The sequence below is a fragment of the Colias philodice genome, chromosome 29 (assembly GCF_061535455.1).
Source record: "Colias philodice isolate Cphi_HAF_F1 chromosome 29, ilColPhil1 Martin Lab GWU primary, whole genome shotgun sequence".
In the NCBI taxonomy this organism is placed as follows: domain Eukaryota; kingdom Metazoa; phylum Arthropoda; class Insecta; order Lepidoptera; family Pieridae; genus Colias; species Colias philodice.
In genome coordinates this window covers 2,154,656-2,181,882 of record NC_143114.1, presented here as the reverse complement: position 1 = coordinate 2,181,882, position 27,227 = coordinate 2,154,656, and the positions used below count along the sequence as shown (strand labels likewise).

General features: G+C 31.2%; 1 protein-coding gene across 1 annotated transcript in view; it reads left to right on the top strand.

The window, feature by feature from the left end:
* Nucleotides 1-2,060: 2,060 nt before the first annotated feature.
* LOC149475780 (uncharacterized) overlaps nt 2,061-27,227 on the top strand; it is a 71,579-nt gene continuing 46,412 nt past the window's right edge. Inside the window, exons 1-3 of the mRNA XM_089712777.1 lie at nt 2,061-2,493; nt 18,112-18,253; nt 18,643-18,752. Coding sequence (XP_089568903.1) covers nt 2,473-2,493; nt 18,112-18,253; nt 18,643-18,752 — 273 coding nt within the window. The 5' untranslated portion in view covers nt 2,061-2,472. The remainder of the gene's footprint in view (nt 2,494-18,111; nt 18,254-18,642; nt 18,753-27,227) is intronic.

Genomic DNA, 27,227 nt, shown 5'->3' with positions numbered 1-27,227 from the left:
TTAGCCGTGTATAGCAAACAGACTTTCGCATATATGATATTATTAATTATTATATAGGAAGGTATATACATTTATAATATATTTGTATTATATAGATATTAAAGCAATAACAATTAAAATTTAAACCACACTTTTTGCTAAGTCGGTTAAAAATAAATTCCCGTCGTTTGTAATCAGCCGAAACCATAGTTACTGCGATTGTCTATGTGTGTGTTATCTACTCGGAGTATAGGCGGGTGCACACTGTGTGCGGAATATATTTGTTTTTATTATTGTAGTAATTTATTTTTATTTGTGTTAAATATTATATAGATAACTGTATACGTATCAAATTGATATTTGATCGTTTCACAATTACTTGATAGTATATATAGGTAGATCATATGTGCAAAAAATAAGAAACGTCCAATGTATCACATTTATAAATAAATAAATACATATTTAAGCTATCTACAAAAATACAACCATAACCTTCCTTGTAATCTTACAATCGATCGAATTCATCTCGTAATCGATACCAAGAAATGAAAAAGAATAATATATTAAAACAATACGTAGAAATATTATTATATTTTTAAAAGAACAATAATTTAATTTTTTTCTATTCTTTAAAAAATTATACGAATAACAATGCTTATAAAATAATAAATTCGTAATGTTTCCGCCATCGAATTTTTTGTTTATAATAATTACTTAACTGTATCTATCTGAATAATATGCAGTCATTGTATACATATAATACAAGTTCTTATTATATCATTATTAGATAGTATTTATATTAAACCAATTTAGTATATTCGACAATTTATTCTCTACTAAAATTAGCATAATCAAGTATCTACATATATTCAAAACCACAAATACTAAACAGTTATACTATCTTAGTTTCAAAACAGTGTTCGTAATAATAATATTACAATAATAAACATTTCAATAAATAAATAAACAGAAATAAAATATAATTTGTAAAAATTTAAATTAATAAAATATAATGTGTACACGGCCTTACGGAGCAAGTCTGTGTTTCGATGTGGAAGTGCCAAGGTTGTCAACCTTGTATTTAAATAGTTATCCGACTTGCTGAAAAGGATAATAATGTTTGCATAATAATTTTATTGTAATTTTGTAAAATGTATGTTAATTATGTAATATTGCGGTTGTAAACTATAAAATTAAATAACGTTGGTAAATAATTTTAATTTTTAAATATGAATATATTTTTACTTTCATTTGATAGCTATGTTCTATGAAATGAGAGAATTTCATTTTTATTAGTTAACTAGCGGTCCGCCCCAGCTTCACCCATGGTACATATTTAGTATTTACAATTTCTCTACATAAGAACCATCCTCGTACTTCAAGGAATATAATAAAAAAATAATTATCGAAATCGGTCCACCCGTTCACGCGTGATGCCAAGGAAAATGGGTTTCATTTTTATATTATATATATAGATTAATATAGTTCACAGAAGGTGTTGGAACTTGGAAGTTTATAAGTGAGATCAATTAATTAATACAATGGTTCACAATATGTATTATACAATGAAAAGCATAAATTACAACACACTTTAAATGAATAAAAAAACCTCCCCCTTTTTTGAAGTCGATTAAAAACACTAACGTAAACAAAAATTATGAAATAAATTAAATCTCAATAATCATAAAATATCATAATAATAATTTTATTAATTTTCAATGAATCAAAATTACTCATCATTGTTTTTATATAAATTTCATCCATTCTTATGCTTTATTATTTACATTTCCTAGTAACAACTTACCTATTCTCTAAGAATTCAATATACAGTGCACATTTAAAAATAATGAAGGCAATTTATTTACTATCTCTCGCTATGACGTATATAATATTATTATTGTGATACGTATGACCTTTATAAATTTGGAGATAATTGGGCAAAAACAATTAATATAAAAGGATTAAAAGCCAGAATATCATTTAATAAATAAACACGGAAAAATAATTAAAATGAATACCATCAACCCTAGAGTCTCTGCGTGTGAGCGAATAAGCTATACAATGAAAGCACACAGATGTGGTCTTGCCGTCCGTCGAGGTGGCCGCGTTCTGTTTGTCAAAAATGTACGCGAACGAATTTTGAATTATTTTTGTCAATCGCCATATTGTTTTTATAACCGATAATTGTCATCCGATTATACAGCCAGTGTTTTTTTATTAGGCTAATAAGTTTTGTGTTTAATTACGATAGTTATATTTATACTTTTACTGTTAATAAACTAATGTATAGATAATTCGTTAGTGGCAAATCGAACAGTGATCGCTGCTGTGAAAAAAGTGCGCGTAGATATGTTTAGTGATTTAAAAATAGGTTCGCTTGAAAAATAACTGTTTTGTAAGCGTTCACAATGCAACGTCTTGTTTTTTTGTTGCATTCAATTATTTTGAATAGAAAATGTGATTTGTGAATGGTGTTTGGATTACCGAAATAATATGGAGAAACCATCGTACAAGGTACGGATATTTTTACGTATTATATTTCTGAGGTTTCATATTTTAAATTTCGAAACAAAAGGTTGGCTGTAAGGGCTATAGTCCTTTGCCTCGTGGCGGGATAAAAAAAAACTATAAAAAAAACAGCATGTGTCATTTTTAAATAGATTATGTAAATCATAGATTAATAATTATGGGAATGTTTTTTTTATTAGTCATCTATTGTCTATATCCTTGATTGTCTATTTTTGAAAATTCGGTTGTATTTATAATTTTTAATTCGTATAGACGGCTATAATTGAAGAAAAAATGAGGTTTCTTTGTGTTTAAAAGGAAAGAAAATTGTTATTAATTCGTTGTTTGCTTGTGTGCGTCGAGCGCTAGGGTTGTGCCATGAGCTGAATATTGTCGATATATTTATTTTTTATATTTTATAAATATTTTAGTTATATATATAAAGTAATTAGTCTTAATATTGAAGATAATGAGATTGATAATAATTAGTTTATAGGGGGTTTCTTTAGAGAACTGCCGCACGTATTATAGGTTTTTTGTGGGTGGGGGATGGGGGGGAGGAGGGGGGGACCCTCCCACCAAAAGGGGAAAGTTAGGAAACCAATAGTTTTGGAGAAAAATCAATTTTCCTATTCTAACCTCAAAATGTATGGAATTGGTGTAACAAAAATTTTACGATACATAAATAAAATACAAACAAGTTGTGAAAACCTACGTAGTTTTTTTTATTTGAGTGGGAATCGCCCTAAAGTCGCTTCTGGCACTCGCCGGCCGCTGCCGCGGCACGCTCGCTTCGCTCGCTCGGCTCGTGCGGCAGTTCAAATGTTAACCTAATACGCTCGTCGCTTCGCTCCTCGCTACCTATTTGAATACTAAAAGTTTGATAGTTTTTTAACCTACGTAGATTTTTTTAAAGCTATTGCATAGCTTCTATCGCGGGCCTTGAGCGCGGGGACCGAATCCAGAAATTGCGTAACGAAAAACCTCACGCTCCCCACTCCGACGGGCACGGAGGTGCGGCTTGAAGGCATGCTATGCAATAGCTTTGCCGCGGCAGTCCCCGAGTGCCACACGTCTTTTTTGTTTGAGTGGGAATCGCCCTTTAGTCGCTTCTGGCACTCGCCGGCCGCTACCGCGGCACGCTCGCTTCGCTCGCTCGGCTCGTGCGGCAGTTCAAGAGTAAACCTAACACGCTCGTCGCTTCGCTCCTCGCTACCTATTTGGATATTAAAAATAAAAGTTTAATAGTTTTTTAACCTACCTACGTAGATTTTTTTTTGTTTGAGTAGGAATCGCCCTAAAATCGCTTTTGGCACTCGCCGGCCGCAGTGTAAAGTCACAGTACAGTGAAATGGAACGTCTTGGTCCGCTTTTTTGCACAACAAAACGGATAAATGCACTTTTTTCGCACAAAAAATTATTAACTTTAAAAATTAATAACTAAAAAACTACAAGTTTCCTAACGATAATATTTTGGAATTACAATCTTACATTACCTAGCTAACTAAAAATATAAATATTTCCAACAAATTCGTGCGGCAGTTAACTAAAGCCAACCCGTTTATAGTTAAAGTTTGTTGAGAGAGGGGTGGGGGAAAGAGAGGGGGATATGAAAGAGACAATAGGTAGCATTATAATTTCGAAATTGTTATGTATGTTTATTGATTGTGCATTTAAGTAATTATAATATACGATTAATTAGTATAATTTATAAACATTTCATTTGTTTGTTTTTATTTGGAATAATGATTTGTTATGTATTTTTTTTATCTTTTCTGTAAGTACCTAGATACGACTGTAATTTAATCTTATATATAAAAATGAATCGCAAAATGTGTTGGTAAGCGCATAACTCGAGAACGGCTGAACCGATTTCGATAATTCTTTTTTTATTATATTCCTTGAAGTACGAGGATGGTTTTTATGTAGAGAAAACGTAAATATGTACCACGGGCGAAGTCGGGGCGGACCGCTAGTAAATAATGAATTCGAGAATGTTCGATATGTTCACTTCAATAGATTAATTAAACTGGAATAGCGTGAATTGTAATTTAAAAGATTTAAATTTGAAATTATGACAAAGGCGGGTGATGGCAGTGAGACCTCGTGGCTTTTTAACCGACTTCAAAAAAAAGGAGGAGGTTATCAATACGGCCGGTATATTTTTTTAAAAGTAATCTTTAATACTACATAACTAGCTGTACATCCATACTAATATTATAAAGCTGAAGAGTTTGTTTGTTTGAACGCGCTAATCTTAGGAACAAATTCTTTCGGTATTAGATAGCCCATTTATCGAGGAAGGCTATAGAAGTATAGAGTATAATATGCCTTATATCATCACGCTAAGACCAACGCGAGCGGAGCGCTGCGGGTAAAACCGCGGGCACAGCTAGTATTTGATAAAATTTAATTGAACTCTATCAAAAAATGTTAAGCATTTGTTGTACTATTTTAATTATTAGAAGAATTATTATTACTAGACATCGGATTATATGTATGCATTTGCATGTTTGCATATGCAAATGCATAAAACTGTCTAATTACGGTGTTAGTGCATATTTTAGCCTTTTTCCCCAATCGTGCATATTTTGTTAAGTAGCGGGATTGGGAGGCGCAGTGGCCGACTGACTGACAGTGCGGCTCGCGCAGTGTTGCCACCTCGATTTTCTGAAAACGGCTAGAAAGGGCTAAAAAGTAAACAGCGAAAAAAATCACGAATAAATTAGACGCGAGTACCGCCAGAACGCTTAAAAGTGACATTTTTTTTAGTTTAATTACAATTTTGTAATGTAATTATTCCGAATCTGAGCATTTTGATTGTTGACTAACCTTTATTAGTCAACCAGAACGCTCAGCGAGTAAACAAAGCCTATTTTGACATGGTAAAATGGCAAAAAATTGAAAAACGGGCTCTATTTCAAGTGAATTTTGAGACATTCAAAGTAGGGCTAGATTACCCTTTTGGGGCTAAAAACTTAAAACACGGGTTGAATTTCCGAAAAAGGGCTAGATTTAGCCCGAAATGGTCTAAGGTGGCAACACTGGGCTCGCGGGTGACAAACTTCACAAATTTGCGCTTGAAAATTTGAAAAAATGCTTAATTGTATATTGCTACAAAAACTATTTTTAATTTTTAGAGAATTTCGCTGTTTTTGTACAATCTTTGATTAAAATATATAAAAATATTAAAGGTTTTTGGATTTTGTATGTGCATATTTTAGGCATATTTTTCGTTTTTAGTGCATATTTCGGCCTTTTTTAGTGCATATTTGCATGCATATTTTGGCATTTTGTTAGTGCATATAATCCGATGTCTAATTATTACCCTAGAAGTACCTATTCTATCAACTACATTTGATTATTTTTTCTCATATTGCTATCTCATTACATATCGTTATTAATCTGTAGGAAATATACCAAAATGGCTTAACCAATTTTGATGAAACTTACAAAATTGATTATCGTTGCATGTGACGTCGCGTGGTAGCACTAGTTAAGAATTAAAAGTAACTACACATTCAAAAGAGTTTCATACAAAACAATACAGCTATTTTTAACCTCGCTCGTAAAACGAAGTGCGCGCAGTTGATTATAAATAGACGGTCTAATTTTGATACTTTCCCGTAGTGATGAATAATACGTATTTTAATTTTAATTTAATTTTTAACTAGCTTTTGATGTCGGTTTTGCTCGTGTTTTGGTAAGTGGGGGCGTCCATAAATTACGTGTAGTGTTTTAGGGGGGGGGGGGGGTTTGAGGCAAATCTCGTCTAACCTAACGTTGACCTAAAAAAAAAAATGTATGCGTGTACTAGAGTCTAGAGTACACACGTAAGAAGTGAAACTTCTTTATGACCTTAAAAATGTCACGAGTATGGCGTAACGCAAAAATGTCACGCGTACGGCGTAACGCAAAAATGTCACGCGTACGGCGTAACGCAAAAATGTTACACTAAATTTTTGTCCAACCCCGATAAAGAAGTTTCACTTCAATAAACCTCACGTAATTTACGGACGCCCTCTGACAAATCGGACCTTACAAACACTTTATAGATATAAATTATTATTAAGTATAGATTTTTTGCCCGGCTCATCACGGTCGAAGTCGGGGCAAGCCTAGTTAGCTTATTGCTGTTATTCACAAACAATTGTTCTATGTTATTTGTACGTCATCATTTATCCAGCCGTTTCGAAGGTCAACCCAAACAAACATGCATGCAATATACATTTTTTAATATTTTGTCTTCTTTATTTTAATATGCATTTTATAAATACAAAAAAAATGTGTGCGTGTACTAGTGTACACACGTAAGAAGTGAAACTTCTTTATGACCTTATTTTTTAAAAAATAACTTACTATATGCAACTTTACAGAAATACGTCGAATCACGCGTGGTAGGGGAAAAAGATGGCGCATAACGGAAAAATGTCACGCCGCACGCGTAACGAAAAAATGTTACCACTAAATTTTTTTTCCAACCCCGATAAAGATGTTTCACTTCAAAAATAATACCCTTTACAAATAACTATTTTAATTAAAAAAATATAGTTAAGTATAATTAATAACTATCACTAGCCGCTCCGCGCGGTTTCACCCCCGTGCCTCCTCTCCTGTAGGTCGTAGCGTGATGGTATATAGCCTATAGCCTTCCTTGATAAATGAGCTATCTAACACCGAAAGAATTTTTCAAATCGGACCAGTAGTTCCCGAGATTAGCGCGTTCAAACAAACAAACAAACTCTTCAGCTTTATAATATTAGTATAGATTAGTATGAAACCATTAGAAAAACTCGAAATTTAGTGAAATCTATTCATTTCCTGTATCAATATAATTTTCTTTTTAAAAACACTTGCTTACGTCACATGTGTTATTGACCTGTGCCGTAAACGACATGGTTTTTACAAATAAGTAGGTATTTTTTCCTTATCATTAGATATTGTCAAAATATTTAAGAATGTCCTATTTTCGACATAAATAGAATATCATTTGAAACGCTAAGATTTTGCTAAAATGACAATAGATATTTTTAATTTTATTACTTGTTTACAGATAAATCAGATAATATAATAATTGTAGATAGCATTAGTAATTTGCGTTGCCAATAACATTGTACATTTTGAAGTTATCCCAAAAAACGAAAATATAAAGAAACACAAGACTATTATAAAAAAATAATTCAAAAGCATTGTATATACCTACCTCTTATACATATAAGTAATACAATATAAGTATTGTAGGTATTATAAAAATACAAGCAAACCCATGTGATAGAGGCTACTTGAAATATTGTCGTTCGCGTTTGGAAACCCGCCAACACTTCTTGAGAATTGTTAATTTTATAGAAACCTATATATATATTATGTATAACGGCATTGCTGCAGAATGATTTGCTGTTAATTAAAAAAGTAACAGAACATTAAAAAAAAACTTTTTTTTCGTAAAATAATATATTTTGACGTTTATGCTTCAATAGTTAAGCTGTCAAAGATTTAAGCGCACTTAATTTTTACATTCATTTAACTAGCCACATTATTGTTAATTTATAATATAGTATAATCAAGATTTAATTTTGATTTTTATTAAAAACACCACAAAACATTTCATTGTAACATCCCACTCGATAAAAAAAAATTGACACACAAATTGGCGCCATATCCGCCATGTTTTTTTCTTCTAAATGACATTACACTGTAGTCTGTACCTCAATTAAGAACAAGTCAATAACTGCATTAAAAACAACCGACTTCAAACTTGCACTTGCAACATTTACAAATACAGACAAAAATGCTCATAAAATAAAAACTACTGGGCCTATTCGAATAAAATTTTTATGGGACCAATTCGACACCATCCCGCATCGAACAAAAAAAGAATCACGTAAATCGGTTCAGAAACCACGGAGTAATCGGTGTACATACATAAAAAAAAAAAAAACATACCGGCCGAATTGATAACCTCCTCCTTTTTTTTGAAGTCGGTTAAAAATCTAACAACTATCAAGATAAAGTAAGAGTCAAGACATTTATAAACTTTTAATATTACTTTTGTAGCAAAAATAAAACTTTATTGGAGATACAAATAACTAGGGTAACAGCTGGCGAGTGAAGCCGCGGGCGAATACTATTTTATTATCCGACTGCGCTAAAAAGGTTATGTTTTTCGATTTTATCTATGTACCTAAATAACTAGCTTTAGCAAACGTTGTTCTCATATCACTTAAGGGTATGAAAAATAGACGTCGGAATAGATTTTCAGACCTACCCTATATGTACACAAAATTTCATAAGAATCGGTGCAGCTGTTTCAGAGGAGAATTTTACATAAATCTATACTAATATTATAAAACTGAAGAGTTTGTTTGTTTGTTTGAACGCGCTAATCTCAGGAACTGCTGGTCCGCTTTGAAAAATTATTTCGGTGTTAGATAGTCCATTTATCGAGGAAGGCTATACATATAAATCATATAATATATGTGTATCATCACGCTAAGACCAACAGGAGCGGAGCAATGCGGGAAAAACCGCGGGGCATAGCTAGGACATATTTATCTCACATCTAATAATGTACAAAATGAAAGTTTTCCAACCAGTTAGCTCATACCGGACATAACCATGGACAAACACACAAAAAAGTCAAGCATGAGTCGCACTAGAAATCGTAACAAAGGAATAAACTTTGTGAAACGCTGCCCTCATCCAATATAATATGGAAGAAACATTATACAGAATAGGGTGTTAGGGATAGGGTTGTCACTGCAAAAGTTATTTATTTACTTATTTATGTATTAAATATTTTATAAAATATGTTGATGTTTTATTGTTGTATACTAAATGAAATAAGACTAATATGTATATAATTTTGTTAATTGTTGAAATATATTTTTTTTCGTTCGTCATTTATTGAAGTGAAACTTCTTGAGGCGCGTTGAGGGTAAAATTTCAAGCTCGCATGGCAATACCGTCACGTCATGGAGTAAGGCGACGACTTGTTATCTATGAATATTCCCAAAGAAGTTTCAATTCTGACACGTGTGCTCGGCACACACGCATTTTTTTATTGATAATTATTTATGAAACTATGAATGGTATTCACTAATTATTTATATAATACTAGAGGTCCGCCCCGGCTTCGCCCGTGGTACGTATTTCGCAATAAAAGGTAGCCTATGTCCTTTCTCGGGTATCAAAATATCTCCATACCAAATTTCATGCAAATTGGTTCAGTAGTTTAGGCGTGATTGAGTAACAGACAGACAGACAGACAGTTACTTTCGCATTTATAATATTAGTATGGATTTTATGAAATTGATAATTGAAGTTTGATAAAGGAGGATGTAGATATTATATTATCTTTTTATCAGTTTAAAAAAGATTTTCATAGATTTGCTTTGAATTATAAGAAAAATCCCACTGAAAAGCAGATTTAATATCAGAAGATAATATAAAATATGTTCGATATACGTCTATGATATTTTTATAGCAATATTTTTGTAGTGAACTGTGAAACTTCTTAAGGCACGATGGGAGCAAAATTTAAAGGTCGCATCATGGCAATACCGTCACGACTCACGTCATGGAGTAAGGCGGCGATATTTGAATCTTGCCAAAGAAGTGTCACTTCTGACACGTGTGCTAGGTACACTCTTTTATGATTTTAAAGTGAACATTTACATTTTGTTTCAAAAGTCATTTTCAAATTCGTTATGACGATTTAATCTATACTTACTTATAATATTGTAAAGCTGAGGAGTTTGTTTATTTGAACGCGCTAATCTCAGGTACTACTGGTCCGATTTGAAAAATTCTTTCAGTGTTAGATAGCCCATTCATCGAGGAAGGCTATAGGCTATATTATCATCACGCTAAGACCAACAGGAGCTGAGCCACGGGTGAAAGCGGAGCTAGTTTAAGATAAAATACAGCAATCTCCTCCTTTTTTGACGTCGGTTAAAAGTATTATATCAATATACAAGTACATAATTATTCTATTACGTTGTTTGTATATACAATGTAATAATTAATTTAACTCAGGTATTTGCGATTATTTCTTAATTGATGTCTGTTATAATACAAAGCATTTAGAGGAAAAACAGGGAAAAATATTGATTAATATGTTTTACCTACTGTGTCAGGAGGAGTATGGTTTTCAAGTGCATTATGTACATATTTATTTAGGTGGATTTTAGCTTTTCAGTAACAATATTTTGATGAAATTTATTCTAAGAGTGATAAAATATTTAAAAACGGTTCGGTTAGTTTACGAGACAACGAATAGATCCTTATCTAAAGAATCAAAACACATCAAAATCAGTTCAGCAATTTCTGTTTAATAACAAACAGGCAGATTTACTTTTGCTTTAATTAATGAAGATATAATCTTTGTTATAAGTATTTGTAGAAATATATCTGGCACTTAAAGATAAAAAACATTGTAACACGAACATTTTTTATCGATTTTTTTAATACAGTAATTTATTCAAGCCGCGTAGCAACCTTATAATGTTAGAGCGAGAGAGAGATACACACCGTGCGGGTGCGAAAGAGACGGAGGTATTCATAATGCGCTTTCCTTTTTATGTCAATATCGAGTGGCGAAACTATGTTTTTTTTTAATGTTTCTTAAATATCTTTTAGGGTTCAAAGTTTTGATTTATTTTTTATTTTTAAATGTGTATTTATTTGTTTTAAAATGTTTTGTATAATTTTGAATTGATACATTTGAATTTTAAGTTTAAATTTAGAACTTGATTTTTATCGGAGTTTCAGTAGTACATATATATACGTACAGTACACATAGTACATAGTATAAAACAAAGTCGCTTTCTCTGTCCCTATGTCCCTATGTATGCTTAAATCTTTAAAACTACGCAACAGATGTTGATGCGGTTTTTTTTAATAGATAGAGGAAGGTTTTAGTATATAATTTATTATGTTTAAGACAAAGCGGGCGAAGCCGCGGGTGGATAGCTAGTATCTATATACAAATAAATCGTTAAAGCATTGATGCAGCAATGAAATTTAGCACACATATAGAGGGTAACTTGGATTAACACATAGGATAGGTTTTATCCCGGAAATCCCACGGGAACGGGAACTATGGGGGTTTTCCTTTGAAAACGCGGGCGAAGCCGCGGGCGGAAATCTAGTATAGCATATAGCCTTCCTCGATAAATGGACTATCTAGCAGTGAAATAATTTTTCAAATCGGACCCGTGTTTCTTGAGATTAGCGCGTACAAACAAACAAACTCTTCAGCTTTATAATATTAGTATAGACAAGTAGACATTAACTACAACATTTTAAAGTAAGTTTATTAAATTTAAGTTCCTTACCTAAATAACAGACAACACCGGGGAACAAAGTAGTATAGCGTGTGAGATGCCAACACGGTCATACTTATTTATAGATACATATTATTAACTGTTTAAACATATGATTGTTTCTTGTTAATTAAATATTTTATACTTATTTTAATAATATTGAGAGCGAAGTGTTTGTAAGTTTGTTTTAAGATCTGCAACGGATGTGTTTCTTTGTACAGAGATAGTAGGCTGTGTAAGTATAATTCTAAATTAAAATCCTTCTATGGATTTGGGTACAATGTTTCACCGAAATCGGTTTAGTAGTTTTTGCGAAATATACGTGTACATATATAAAACTAGCAGTCCACCCCGGCTTCGCCCGTGGTACCTACATGTTTAAACTATCCTACCTCTCAAGTTGGATCGAACTACACGTGGTGTGCGAATTTTATTATAATCGGTTATGTGGTTTAGGAGTCCATTGAGGACAAACATTGTGACACGAGATTTATATATATTAAGATTTACGAGACTAAAATTCGAAATTATGTAGCTTAATAACTGTATTATTAATAAACATGTTTTAAGCATGCTAAGATATTTCATATCGAAAATATAATTTGTGCCTTTTTTTATAGTGGGGAAATCTTCCAAAGATACCCACTGCCCCCGGGGAAGGAGCCGTGGGTTATGTCGGATTCTTACCGACTAAAACCCCACTGTGTTCCGTCGAGCCGCTTTAATGATTGTCGATATGTTTTCCCAAGGAAAACCAACCAAATTTAAAATTATGAAAATCCACAGTCCAGCCCTTGCCTTATAGGTCCTACGACGTACCACTATCGTTATTTCAAAAATACTTAAAAGGTTGAAGAAAAAAAAGGGTTTCACTTTATAGGGACGTAATTACTTGTACATAATTTGTAATTTCAGTACATAACCTAATTAAACATTTTACTACATTGGTTCGTAACGTACACAGATCAAAATTTAGGCTGGGCCTTACGAGTTACGAGGTTAAAGTGCGAATTTAATAAGGCATGCTCTAGATACCTTGAGAAATTATTATATGATAACTTTTAATATATATATAAGTATAAGTATAATATATATATAAGGATATATAAGTTAAAAAGTAATGCTGACCTGACCTCCTTATTTTATTAAATAAAAATTTAAGAAAATTTATTCAAACACATACAGAAATCATCTCAAAACAAAGGTAGAGAAAATGTTATATCGAGTACTTATCAAGTTTCGTTCAGTGACAATAGATGTCGCTACACGCTGTTGAGCAGAATTGAATCGCGCTAGCAAAGTTTTTTTGTTGTACATTGATATAATTTTCGAATGGTCGGGCACAATGATATAAGCCACAGTCAGTTAAATTATTGTTGTAACTTTTTGAAAAATCTGACAATTAGTCAGATTTGATTTATCTAAGATTGTATTGTAATGTATGTATGTTGTGTGTAATTAGGTAATTATTAACCACGTAATTACTATGTATGAAGTATATAATTAAGTTATTTGTTATAATAATATATATTTGTGTCATTTTGCACGCCTCATAAGCGAAGCGTTGAGGTGGGTACTACTGTCACTTCGCGCAAAACATCTGATTTTTCAAACTTAAAATGTCTTTATGTATCATACATTGCACTTGTAAGATAATACATACACACACATATTAAGAAAAAACACTATTTTTAACGTTCATGATATTTTTGATGTCATTTTTGTTATTTAAACTAGTTAAAAAACAGTTTAAAAAAGTTCTGTCTTGGACGTCCGTGTGTCTGTATGTGCGGATCCTTTTTCTTGTTAACACGATAGCGACCGAAATACTTTACTAATCGAGTCTTTTTTTTTCTCTTACGCTTGAGTATGCTCAGGAATAGAACCCTTTCATTTTTCAGGGTCTGATTCGATGTGGTTTAATTGTTATTAAATAAACAAAAATAATAATTAATAAATATTTATTAAAAAAAAATTATGAGGCGTGCACTTTTGGATTTTCCAAATTATTTTATCTTACTGCATACGATTTTCATTTAATAATTTATTTTTATATTTTAAAATTGGGTTAATGATCGTAAGTTTAGTATCTAAATGACACTAATAACTTTTAAAAAATACCACCACATAGGCACATCAAAATCCGTTGCGTAGTTTCAAAGATTTAAGCATACAAAGGGACATAGGGATATAGGGACAGAGAAAGCGACTTTGTTTTATACTATGTAGTGGTCGTATGCCCTTCTGGTTCAAGATTTTGTGTTTTTTTTTTTCAAATGCGCATATATTATTATGTTAGTACATACCTATCTATCTATAAATAAAAATACATCGAAATCCGTTCAGCATTACTCAGACGCAGGCGTAACAAACACTTACTTGCGCATTGAATTATGAAACTAATGATGACGAAGTTTTTTTTAATTTAAATGTTATATATTTTTACATTTATAACATTGGATTTTTAAATCTATACACATTAGTAAGAATTACTAATTAGTATAGAGAATAGAGATATATTTGTTAAAAATAAAAGGCCGAGTCGCCACTGTGCTCAAATCCTTTACAACTGACTCATATCTTGAATAATGAAAGATAAGGGTGTGTACACACTGTTGATAATAATAATAATAATAAATACACTTTATTTAGCACCAAATAAAAACAGACAATATAACAAAAAGAAAAAAACAATATAATGTAAAGCCAAAAAGGCGGCCTTATCGCTACTGAGCGATTTCTACCAAGCAACCTATGGGTAGGATTTTGAATTTTATAAGGGGAAAAACAATAGGTGTTGCAGTAATGAAAATTTAATTATAATGGTTTATAACCAAATAACTACTTATATTATAAATTAACGTTGATGTATTTAATTAATTTGAATTAATGTATGAATATTTATCTACTCACACAATACACCAAAAATATGATAAAACTGTTATGACGGTTTAAAAAGTGCTTCTCGGTTTAAGAAGTCTAAATGAATAAGTAAATGCTCGAGTTTGATGAAAAAAACATCAATATCATTTAGCAAGCGCTTTACGAGCCTTAGATTTATGAGATTTGCAAGAAAATATTGTTTTGCAAGAAAACATTAGTAATTACTATCATTAATTTAACGTAATCCATATTTTAATCACTCAATCATTTATACTTGTTAACTTACTGTTTAAATACTTGTTTCCCATATTTAGGCTTCGACATCGAAATTTTGATTTTTGTCTCTATCAATTAATCAATAACATTTTTATTTTATTATAATACATATATTAAATATGTACCACAAAATCAATCTGGTTTCCTTAACACTAAAAGCGACTCGCTCATGTTTCACATTAGAAATACACACACACACACATACTGACTTCTAATATTCTCAAAACAAACAAAGAAGCATACTACAAGAATGCGCCAGTGTGTATCGAGCCTAATGTATATCTATCCCGCTCGCACGTTCACTATCAACCCGGGGCGGTTTCAATTTTATACTTATTGATTCAGAGGCCGAGTTGGGGAGCGTCAGCAAAAATATATAAAAAATAAATATGTTTATATGTAAAACAAAAAAAAAAATATTATATAATTAATAATTATTAGTAGGAATGTTTTTCTGTTGAATTAGAAAAGTTAATCTTATGGTCGTAAAGTTTTTAATTAATTTTTCTAATGTTGTTTTTAATTTTAAATTTATGGTAATGAATAGAATAAGAATGCGTGAAATATGAATTATTGGAAGTTTTAAAATTTAAATATAGTACCTGTTTCTAGTCTAAATGTTGACGAATCCAACAAATCAAATATGTATAATTTAAATGCGTTGAGCCGTTATGCATATAAAATAACTAGGAAAGTAAGGTGCTCATGAATTGATAATTAGGAAAAAAATGGCTTGTTTAATAGGAAATTAAGCTAAAAAATTAACTATACATCTACTGTAGAATGAATGAATGAATGAAAAATTATTTATTGCACACACATACAGGATTACAACAGAAGAGCGATAAAAGTTAAAACATGTACAGAGGGCGGTCTTATCGCTGTAAGCGATTTCTGCCAGACAACCCGCAAAACCATAAGGATAACATAATTTTATGGTGAATCTACTGTAATTTTTTCTTTTGATAAGATCTGGTCGTGTCATTCAAATATATGAATGTTAGTATATTTAAAATTGACAATAATTATGCAATATTTAATAGATAAAATAATTTACTTTAATACATGTTATTATTACTTGAAAGTTGAAACTATGCTAATGTCTGTCTATTGTTAACCTTGAATAACGTAATTATTCAAATAGGGAAATAAATTAAATATGATAAAAACGATAACTTTATTCTTTAAGAAATTGGAACATTATCATTATATTTAAAATTTTATAATAACTTTAAAATGTAAATATTTCTGAACTAAACTTCGCTCGAGGAATTATTTATTTTTTGTTTGTTTGCACGATTGCAATTAAAAAAGAACAAAAAATCATTAAGCAGGATTAAAATATGTATGTTTTAGAATAGGTATAGACAGACGGAAGATAAATTTCACCCTAAGCATTGCATTTAATTTAAATTTTTATTCCTCTCAATTAGATATTAATTTAAGTTTAAGTGACAAGTTAAAAATTACTTATTATTAGCTTTCCGCCCGCGACTTAGCCCGCGTTTTCGAAGAAAAACCCGCATAGTGCCCGTTCCCGTGGGATTTCCGGCATAAAACCTATCCTATGTGTTAATCCAAGTTACCATCTTTTTACCCGGTAGTAGTCATGTTTGCTTAATTTCATTGTAATCGGTTCTGTAGTATTTGCGTGAAAGAGTAACAATCATACACACACACACATCATCCTCACAAACTTATGCATTTGTAATATTAGGAGGATAGGATTGGCTAACTTTATTGTCAGTTTCTTACTTATTTTAATAAATAACTTTTTTTGCTGACGGTATTTCACAAAATGGCCACATCCGCAGTTTGGATTGCCTGTAGGCTGCGTTCACATACGCACTAAATTATTTATGCTAAATCGCATAATTTGTGTTAATGTGTTTGTACGTGCATACCTCCGAAACTGTGAAACATATTGTGAATAAGGAACGAATGATATTTTTATGAACATTGATTCTCTATTATGGAGTTGGTTTAATTTGTTTGTTTTGAAGTGTCACTTTTTTAGGCACGTTGAGAGTAAAATTTCAAGGTCGCGTCATGACAAAGCCGTCACGTCATGGAGTAAGGCCACGATTTTAGTATCTTTGGGTCTTGCCGGAGAAGTTTCATTTCTGACACGTGTGCTCGGCACATACACTCTTTAAAAATCTAATAAATAAAATAAATAAATATGTATTTCAGGACAATTTTCACACACGGCACGCCGCACGATCTGATCCCATACTAAGCTTTCGCTTGTGTCATGGAAACCAGATGGCTGATAAACATACATATATAATTTTAATTAAATACTTATATAGATAATTAACACCCAGACACAGAGCCAACATCTATGTTCATCACACAATTATTTGCCCCGGGTGGGAATCGAACCCACAGGCCACAACCTCTGGCTTGGCAGGCAGGGCCACTACCAACCAAGCCAACCGGTCAGTCAAATATAAATTTAATAATATTTAATGAATTAAATTTTTTAAAATGAAATTATGTTTCTTTTTCCTTAATACACATTAGAAGGAAAATAACCGGTCCTTATAAGGCTTCCATAGGGTTGAGAAATACTTATTTCTATGTACATACATACTTTTCAGTAATGTTATAAAAATAATTTTATTTATTACAACTGCTTCAGCAGATTAAATTTTATAATATTGTTTGAAAATACGTTTTTTTCCCTGTAGTTCCCTTGCGAATGTCGAAAATTGCGAAGCTGTATCTTTTGATTGCGTTGGCTTATAAGTTTGATTTTTTCACATCTTCAAGGTACCGTAGACTCGAGTGTTCAATATAAAATTCAGCTTGATACTTCCATGCTTTCCTGGGGAAAAGGTTTTTGACAGACAGACAGACGGATAACAAAGTGATCCTATAAGGGTCCATTTTAGTTTCGAAACCCTAAAAACTGAACTAAATCTACGTTATTAGAAGTTTTAAAATATTTTTCATAATTTATTAGTAAGTTAAGTAGGTGATCAGCCTTCTGTGTCCTACACTCCTACCAGAAGAGAATTTTTTTTTCTTCGTCTCCACCGGGAATCGAACCCAGCACCCCTCGGTTTTACGCTTTAGCGTCAACCACTGTATCTAGGAGGCGGTCAGGGGACTGTACTAACAAGTTCTTTTTTTACAGCTGGTAGGGGCGCCATGCGGTCAACATGGTCAATACACATTTTACAAGGCGCTCCGGTTGACTGGACCTCTGGAAAGGATCATAGCCATAGGGGACTTCTTCTTCGTCAGGGTGTGGCAGGATTCTGAGCTGGTGTCCATTGGTAAGTGTATTAGGCAATAATTTGAATAATTGTTAAGAAAAAACATCAAAAAAAATCCACATTAAAAATAACCATAATTTTTTACCAATGTATAAATACATGTCCTTTATTTTTATGGTTGCCCGGAAGAGATTGCTTTTAAGCAATAAGTGAATAAGACCGCCTATTGTACACTTTCCAACTTTATGTATTCATTTATTTTAAACTCCTGATAAATGTACAATGAAGTGTCATAAATAAAATAAAATAAATAAATAAATATACCAAAATAAACTTCATACACCCAAAAAACAAATTCATATACACAAAATTACACTTAATCCCAACTCCCAAGCTTTTTTGAACATTTTTTTATTATTTTTTTAACGATTTTTTGTCTTCTTCTCCAGGGGAACTGCAGCTGCTCTGGACGGACCGCGTCTCCGACCAGACCCTGGTCTCCCTGCGCCTTTACTTCCTTCCTGAGAACACGCCTGATGGCAGGGGACAGCATGGCCAGGTGGGTGCAGATTAGAGCTTCTAGAATATTCTAGAACAGTCTAGAATTGCGGGGGAACGAGAGCTGTAAAAAGTATGAAAAAATAAGGTACAGATTAGAGGTATAGGAAATACTAGAATTAGGGGGTGGATCGAGAAAAGTAAAAAGCATGAAAAAAGCAAACCGCTTTCAAATGGTCATAAATGGACAACATTTTAATGTGATTTTAATGAGTCTATCCGGAAGGTAGTTAAATAAAAAACAATTATCATAATTCGCTTAGTAGGCAAAAAATACGTAAAAAATCACTATAAAAAATATTGAAATTTTTATTGTTTTATTTTAAAATATTCCGTTCACCCAAATGATACCTACCGTACAGAGGTGTTCAATTTTCAAAGAAATAGAATTAGGTAGCTATAGCAAAAGTATATCTCAAGCTAAAAGCCCAAGAGCATGTAACACAATTAATATATAGGTATGTAAATAGGTACCTATTTTAACTTAAGTATATATAAAATTCTCGTGTCACAATGTTAGTCTGCATACTCCTCCGAAACGGGTGGACCGATTCTCATGAAATTTTCTGTGCATATCGGGTAAGTCTGAGAATCGGCCAACATCTATTTTTCATATGTACCACGGGCGAAGCCGGGGCGGACCGCTAGTTAATATATATACCTAATACATTAAATAATACAATAATCCGTATGTCACATTACATCCAAATTGGTTGAGGCGTTCTAGTCATGGCGAGTGAAACTTTAGTCAACTGCATAAAATAAATCGAATCTTCCATATGTGCATGATGCATCTCTATTCTATATGAATATGGTTAAAAAATCTAAACACTCAAAGTAATTAGTTATGTATTATAATTTATAATACTATCTCTGACTATATTTATCACGTTTCAATCACATCAATATCGATCTAGCAATTAATAAGCTACAAAGCAAAACTTGACGAACATGAATATTCCACTAAACGTTATCTGTGCGAAGTGACAAAAAAAATTTAAACAAAGCATTCAAAATGTCGAAAATCAGTCGTTCTTCTGTCTCGCTCTTACCAATAGCGCTGTCTCGCTCTAATCCCTATTTGGTAACGCCAACTATTTCATGGATGAAATTACTGTTCGTACGATTTAATGCATAAGAAATAGCGATTTATTTCATAAGCTGAAGCGTTTTAAACACGCTTTTATTAGCTTCACCTGTATATTTGTGTGTAAGTGACTTTAGATTCGATGTTGACCCACTTTAAACGGACAGATTTAATTTTAACTTTGTACACGTCATATCAAGGATCGGTGACAATACAATAATTTCACTATGTGTTATTTAATTAACTTCGGAAGAGTATTTTCGATAATTATAAATATTTTAAATTGAATTGAATTGGTATCTTTAAACACTGATATGACTATAATATTATTGTAATAAGGCTTAAATATAAAATAATGTTTTTATTACATAATATTTGTTTGTTTAATAAAAATACATTATGTTTCGTCATCACAAGTCGTAAAAAAGTGACAAAAAAATAATAAGACGTGTTTTTATCAAAAATCGAAAATATTTAAAAATAGAACACTCAACATTCGAACCAAACACAACCCCAAGTATATAGAGCAAGGTGAATTGATCCTTATCACATTGCAATAACGGTGAAATTCCCCTACACTAGTGCTAGAGTAATTTTCTAGTACGTTATGGGTTTTGGTACTGCGGTGCAATCGTTTTGATATTTTGATTATTATTTTTAATGGCGATAAATGAATAATAAAAAATAATTTATTGGCAGCTTTGAGATTTACGATGTTTTGCCGTGATGATGTGAATATGCATTTTAAAGATATCGATTTCTTTAGTGTGGAAGGATTGTTCTCAATTCGAAATTTTATTTAATTTTTAACGCCGCGCGGTTATAAAAGATTGTGAAAGTGAGGATAATTTATAGTATACTTTGCAGCTTTTAAATGCAGAAATATAATGCCAATTATGTTATTTTTTTATTCTCAAATTGTTTAAATAAAAAAAAATAAAAAAATTTCAAATTGTTGCAATATAATTATTTCAATTTTGCGCACTATAGATCACCGTAAAGCCAAGGTCAAAGACATGATAGTACTCATGTATATTAATTGCCTCGTACCCGAACTGAACGAATTTTTATTGATACGCTTATTCTTTCATAATATCTAATATCTATGCAAAAATATAAAAAATATATAACCATACCAAATGTATAAAAAATATATAACAACTTACCAATTCTCACTCAAACACTAAAATAAACCGATTAAAATTAATTGACTATACGAGTTAAATGTACGAAATAATAATAATTTATTCAAATATTATAAATATCAAAGTGTTTCACTCGCGCTATACAATGCCACGTTGCGTTGGCTACATGAGGATTTTAACACAGGAACTGCCATGGAGCTGTTATTGTTTCTTTTTTTATTTATTTTTAATTTACATACTCGACTTTGAATTATTTAAATTCAAATTAATTTAATGTTGATCTTATTAATAACTGGTTTTTGATGAGTTGAATGAAATAATTAGTACATTATCGAATTGTGATCGTAATACTGATAAATGTCAATGTACTTGTGGAAAAAACAATGAACCGATAAGGTTTAGATCAAGGAAATATGTGATGGCTAAATATGGCGACCATTTTGATGTCAGGTGCAAACTTATCGCGAGCCGCGAACGAGGAGTTTTAAAATGTTATTGTGAATATAATGCTATCTATGGATATTAATATATTATATTCATACATGTTTTTTCATGTATTATATTAATATGCAAAGCAAATGTCTATAATAAATAGATAGATTATAATTATTTATATTGAATCACTTAGTTATAATATTATGCAAATATGTAGTTAATAATGGCAATAAAAGTTATCGGTTTACCTACTTTTTAAAATGTACTAGTTTTCGAACGTCATGGTACAATTCTATTTATAAAGTATGTTTCTTTATAAAAAGTAAAAACTGTAATTTAAATTTTAATCTGTTTTTTCTTTGTTTGTTTTACGAGCTATTTTATATATTTTTTTTGTATATTAAACGTGCTTTGCCTATCTTCATTTTAAATCTCATCTTTATTAAATGCTCGAACTCTTTTTTTATGGTCAAAAATATTTTTTTGGTTGTTTTTCCTAAAATTTGGTACACCATCTTTTTGTGAAGTCGGTAAAACTTCGAAAAGTCTCGTCCTATTTACGATTGGTTCGGATCTAGGTATTCGTATCTTATCGCGGGTTCACTCTCCGTAAATAACTGATAACCGCTAACGTTAGAGTACAGTTGTGGAGAGAAGTTTAATTATTTGTTTGTTTGTTTATCTGTATAGAAGAAAAGAACATGCTTGTATAGGTTTGCTTAGTTCAAAGTACTTGATATTTTGTGGTTTATGAGACAATTGAAGACACGAATTTATTCTTACATAATGTGTTTGATTATTATTATTATTGAAGTGAAACTTCTTTAGGCGAGTTGAGAGTAAAATTTCAAGATCGCATCATACTGTCACGCCCCAGAGTAAATCGACGATTTTGGTATCTTGTAATCTTGCTAAAGAAGTTTCACTTCTGACACGTATACTCGGCACACACGCTCTTTTTATTATTTATTTCAAAAGCTAAATATAAATATTTTCATGTGCTCCTGAACGTTATTTCCGCCAATAAATTTAAGTATCTGATAATAATAACAAAACATTCTTAACATTATGATAGATGCAGATAATTTACATAATTTTACACTGTAGCTATAAATAAAAATATTTGTATATTTATAAATTAAGGTCGGATCTTAAACTCGACATGTTTCTTTGTATTATATTTTAACCTGACATTTCAAATACCAGTGCCAGTGTCAAGAACAGATTGACAAATTACATAATGTATTTATAAGTCTGTTATAGATTTATAAATTTTAGATCTCAATATAATAGAGAGGAAAGATTAGATAAGATTTAGTTTGTTTGTTACGATTTATGTCAAAAAAGTGACTGGTTTAGGTAATTATTTTTATTATTATACCTGCACTATATTTTAAAGAAAAATAAATAAATTCATTCAGCGACATCAAAATATAAGCATATAGTAGTAGATTTCAGATAAGTTGCTGAGCAGCAATGAATATACAATCTTTGATATGTACTTAAGTATAATAAAATATATAATATAAAATATTTACATAAAATATTTATCCATATATAAAAAGCAATCAATAAATAAAAAACATTTTTTACACGACTGTACTGAAAAGTAATAATAATGATATTTTGTAAGGCGAACGAAATACCTTTTTTTAATGTTCGCACAGATAAGCGGTACAGTGGTTCCCAACGTTTGATAATTGAATTGAATTAGCTGGAATTTATTCAATACGTTCGTTTTATCACCATTTAATCCACACTTTTACGTACATAAAACAGTTAATTAACGCGCGTTTTTAGCTTTTTACGACTACGATGAAAGAGGAATATAGTTGAACTATTCCCAGACGAAGTCATTGCACGCAACTAGTTCTTAAATGCTTAATTTTTTGTTAAAGATATTTTATGTGACAATTTTTTTGTTTTTGTTTTGTATGGAGTAAAAAAAACACTTATCTACTAATAATAACTAACCTTACCTTACTACGTATTAGTGTTTATCAGTTATCAACATAACTATTATTATTGCATTCGTATTACATATAATATCGATTCTGAAAATTGCCCGTATTCAAGACGTAATTGTCAGTACACATTATGTACTTTTTACAACATTATCGACTTTTAGCAAAATTATTTGTGTTCCGTTTTAAAAATAGATTAATTTATGCATGTTATATCTCTTTCATTATCAGGTTATTTGACATAAGAACGAAAGAGACGAACAACTTTTTGAACAACAATTTAAGCAGTTTTATTTTGAATTTTTACAACATAAAATTAATTCATTGTAATAAAGCAAATTCCGTTTCTTGTTTACGTGCGGCGACGTTTGATAGCTATCTTCGATCAGCGTACATATCATTATTTTTAGTCTATCCGTTCCTGAGCATTCCAGTCTCATACCCATATATGTAAACAAAACATCTGCAACCTATAATTGATATGTTTACTCAAATAAAATTACTATTAAGTTTGTTGTTTGGTGTTTCGCAGTTTTAAATATAAATTTTTTGTATCAATAAACACAGAGGCAGCTCCACGGCCTTCCCTTTTCCGTTCAGTAATTATTTATGAACATGACACAGGGCTGCCAACCTACGCGATTATATTTGTTTTTTTAGCGTGCTGTGGTTGGTAACTCGTGAGTTAGGTGTGGGATTCGATACTCGACGTGATTTTTTTTAATAAAGCTATGAAGGAAATATTTGTAAGTAATTAAAGATAAGAAATTGAGGAAATCCTCACTATACTATTTAATATGAAAATAACTCTGTCTGTCTGTCTCTTCTATACACCTTAACCACTGAACCGATTTTGATCAAATTTGGTACAAATATACTTTGATTTGAGAAAGGACTTCCCACGAAGGACAGGAAATCCCACGGGAACGCGGTCTGTGCGGGTTTTTATATATTATATCTACTCTCAATCATGTAGAAATAAAATATTTTATTTTGTTTTAATTTACATATATTGACAATCTTTAAATATTTCAGATCGCTTATTTTACAATATACAGTATTGCAGTACTAATATTAAAAATGCGAAAGTTTGTGAGGATGTGTGTGTGTTTGTTACTCTTTCACGTACCTAAATACTACTGAACCAATTACAATGAAATTAAGCACACATATAGAGGGTAACTTGGATTAACACATAGGGTAGGTTTTATCCCGGAAAGCCCACGGGAACGGGAACTATGCGGGTTTTTCTTTGAAATCGCAGGCGAAGCCGCGGGCGGAAAACTAGTACAGTATAATTTCTTAGAAAACTAGCTTTCCTCCCGCGGTTTCACTCCTATTATCAAAAGCTTAACAAATCAGATACAAACCTTACTCTTCAATCTCTCTTTTAAAATCGGTATCAAAATCCGTTGCGCAGTTTTAAAGATCTAAGCATACATAGGGACATACAGCAGAAAGCGACTTTGTTCTATAGTTTCTATACTATGTAGTGATAATGAACCCAGTACTTTTAATATAAAAGCTATAACCACTAGACCATATAGGCTGATTAGTTTTACATAAAATATTTAATATATTTCAGACGAAGCCAGTCGTGCCGACCTTGGCCCCAATTTTAAGAGTTTTTACTTTATCTGTATATTATTTTTAATCTATGGTCATTTAATAAATATGTTTGCAAATAAATATTTAGTATACCTATATCCTATAGAATATAATGAAATATTTTTATTTCTAATTGTAATTTAACATAAGAAAATTTAATTGTTTATAAAAAACTAGCGGTCCGCCCCGGCTTTGCCCGTGGTACATATTTCGCAATAAAAAGTAGCCTATGTTCTTTTTCTAATTAAATCATAAGTAATAATCATTTTTAATGTTTATATATAAAATTTCCATGTCACAGACCACAGATCACCAAACACGTATTATTCGTAAATAGCTTGACTGATTTTGATGTAATGTTGTTTATTCGGTAGTTCTGTGAATAGGTCGAGAATTATTTTTATACCCCTATAAGTCCTGGTAGAATTACTGGTATCCTGGTAGAATTAATAAATGCGTAATAGTAACTACACAGTAGATTTTGTATAAATAAAATACAAATATTATAATTCATATTAGTATTAAACGTGATTAAAACACTCGTAATGCGAATGTCCAAAAATAATTCAATCCGGCGCGAATCCGTTTCAATATTTGTGAGATTACACGTTCCAAATTCAAATACTTCCTGTTTGTTCTCAATAAAATAACTGTTCTCCAAAAAGGTTGAATTGTTAAATAAAATTAATATTAACAGTCTATTCTCGCCCTAAGTGTCTAGTTAGCACAGATTATATCTTAAAAAAATAAAAAAATCTCTTACGTCACCAGCATTGAGCACCAGCCCTAATAAAGTTGAATTTTTATTCGAAACACAATTTTCTCAAATCTCAACCTTATCTCACTGAAATTAAAGTTTTTATTTCGATACCGATACTTACAGATTCTACTCACGCTCGACCTGCAAGAGCATTCCAATTTTGAAACGTTCTAAATTCGTTTTCAAATATTTGATATTCGACTTTATCTGGTTGTATTAGAGTTTGCTTTTGATTCCGTTTTATTGCGGTTTTGTTAATGTGTGCGTGACCATAAAATTAGTTGTTTCTGTGTGCGTATATTAAAGGTTGGTTTGTGTATGGAAAACGGTTGTAACTTGGATTTTATTATTGTCATTTATATCAATTTTGATATTAAATTTTACATGTTATAAATCTTTAAATTATTTTGATTGTATAACGATATTATTTATATAATCGTATTTGTAAAGGTATTGTCAATAGAGACGTGATCCTAAAACTTTATCCTTCAACTTATCTCTAACAAATTACTTCGTAGAGATCAAGTAACAATATATAAATTTAATTTGAACAATCTTATTTAAAAGTCGTGAACTGATAAACTTTAACAGACGTTTGTTGTCAAAATCAATGTAGAATTTTGTTACAGTTAGTAGCTTTCGTATCGATTCTGTTTAAATGCGTGTTAGATGTAGATCATACTTTACAGTTTAAACCATTAAAAAACAAAGGACATTATTTTAACTAACAAATAATTACGAATTAAATAAAATAACGATCTCTAAATAGATGTAAAATAATAATTTCCATCACAAAATTATAACATGCATAAAAAATAAATGAAACAAAGTTGCAACCGTGTTCCCGTGCGCCGCATAAATATCAACAATGAAGGTAATTTCTCTGAACGCTCTAGCCCCGCACCTGGCTTTGCTTGTTTTTTTTATTTATTTATTTAATTTATTGCACGTGCTAATATAATTACTGAAATGTATGTACGGAAGATTTTTTTACGCAATTCCATAGTAATGTAGGAAGTGATATCACTACATAGTATAAAACAAAGTCGCTTTCCCTGTCCCTATGTCCCTATGTCCCTATGTCCCTTTGTACGCTTAAATCTTTGAAACTACGCAACGGATTTTGATGCGGTTTTTTTTAATAGATAGAGTGATTCAAGCGGAAGGTTTATATGTATAATAACATCCATTAAATAGTGGAGAAGTACTGTTATTTTTGAGGTTTCTAATGTGATGTCGTAAAAAGTTACATTTTTTCCGCTTAAATTGCAAACGCAGGCTGAACCCTACGAGTTTTATCAAAATAATGTACTAAGTATTATACACATTGAAAAGGTCTACAGAAAAGTCCGCGATGGTATATGTCTATCTCTTATGGATAACCCACAATAACTTTTTTTTGTCATTTACTTTTTACGACAAATAATGGCTAATTTTCGATGCGATTTTAACCAATACAGCATTAATCCTTAACCAA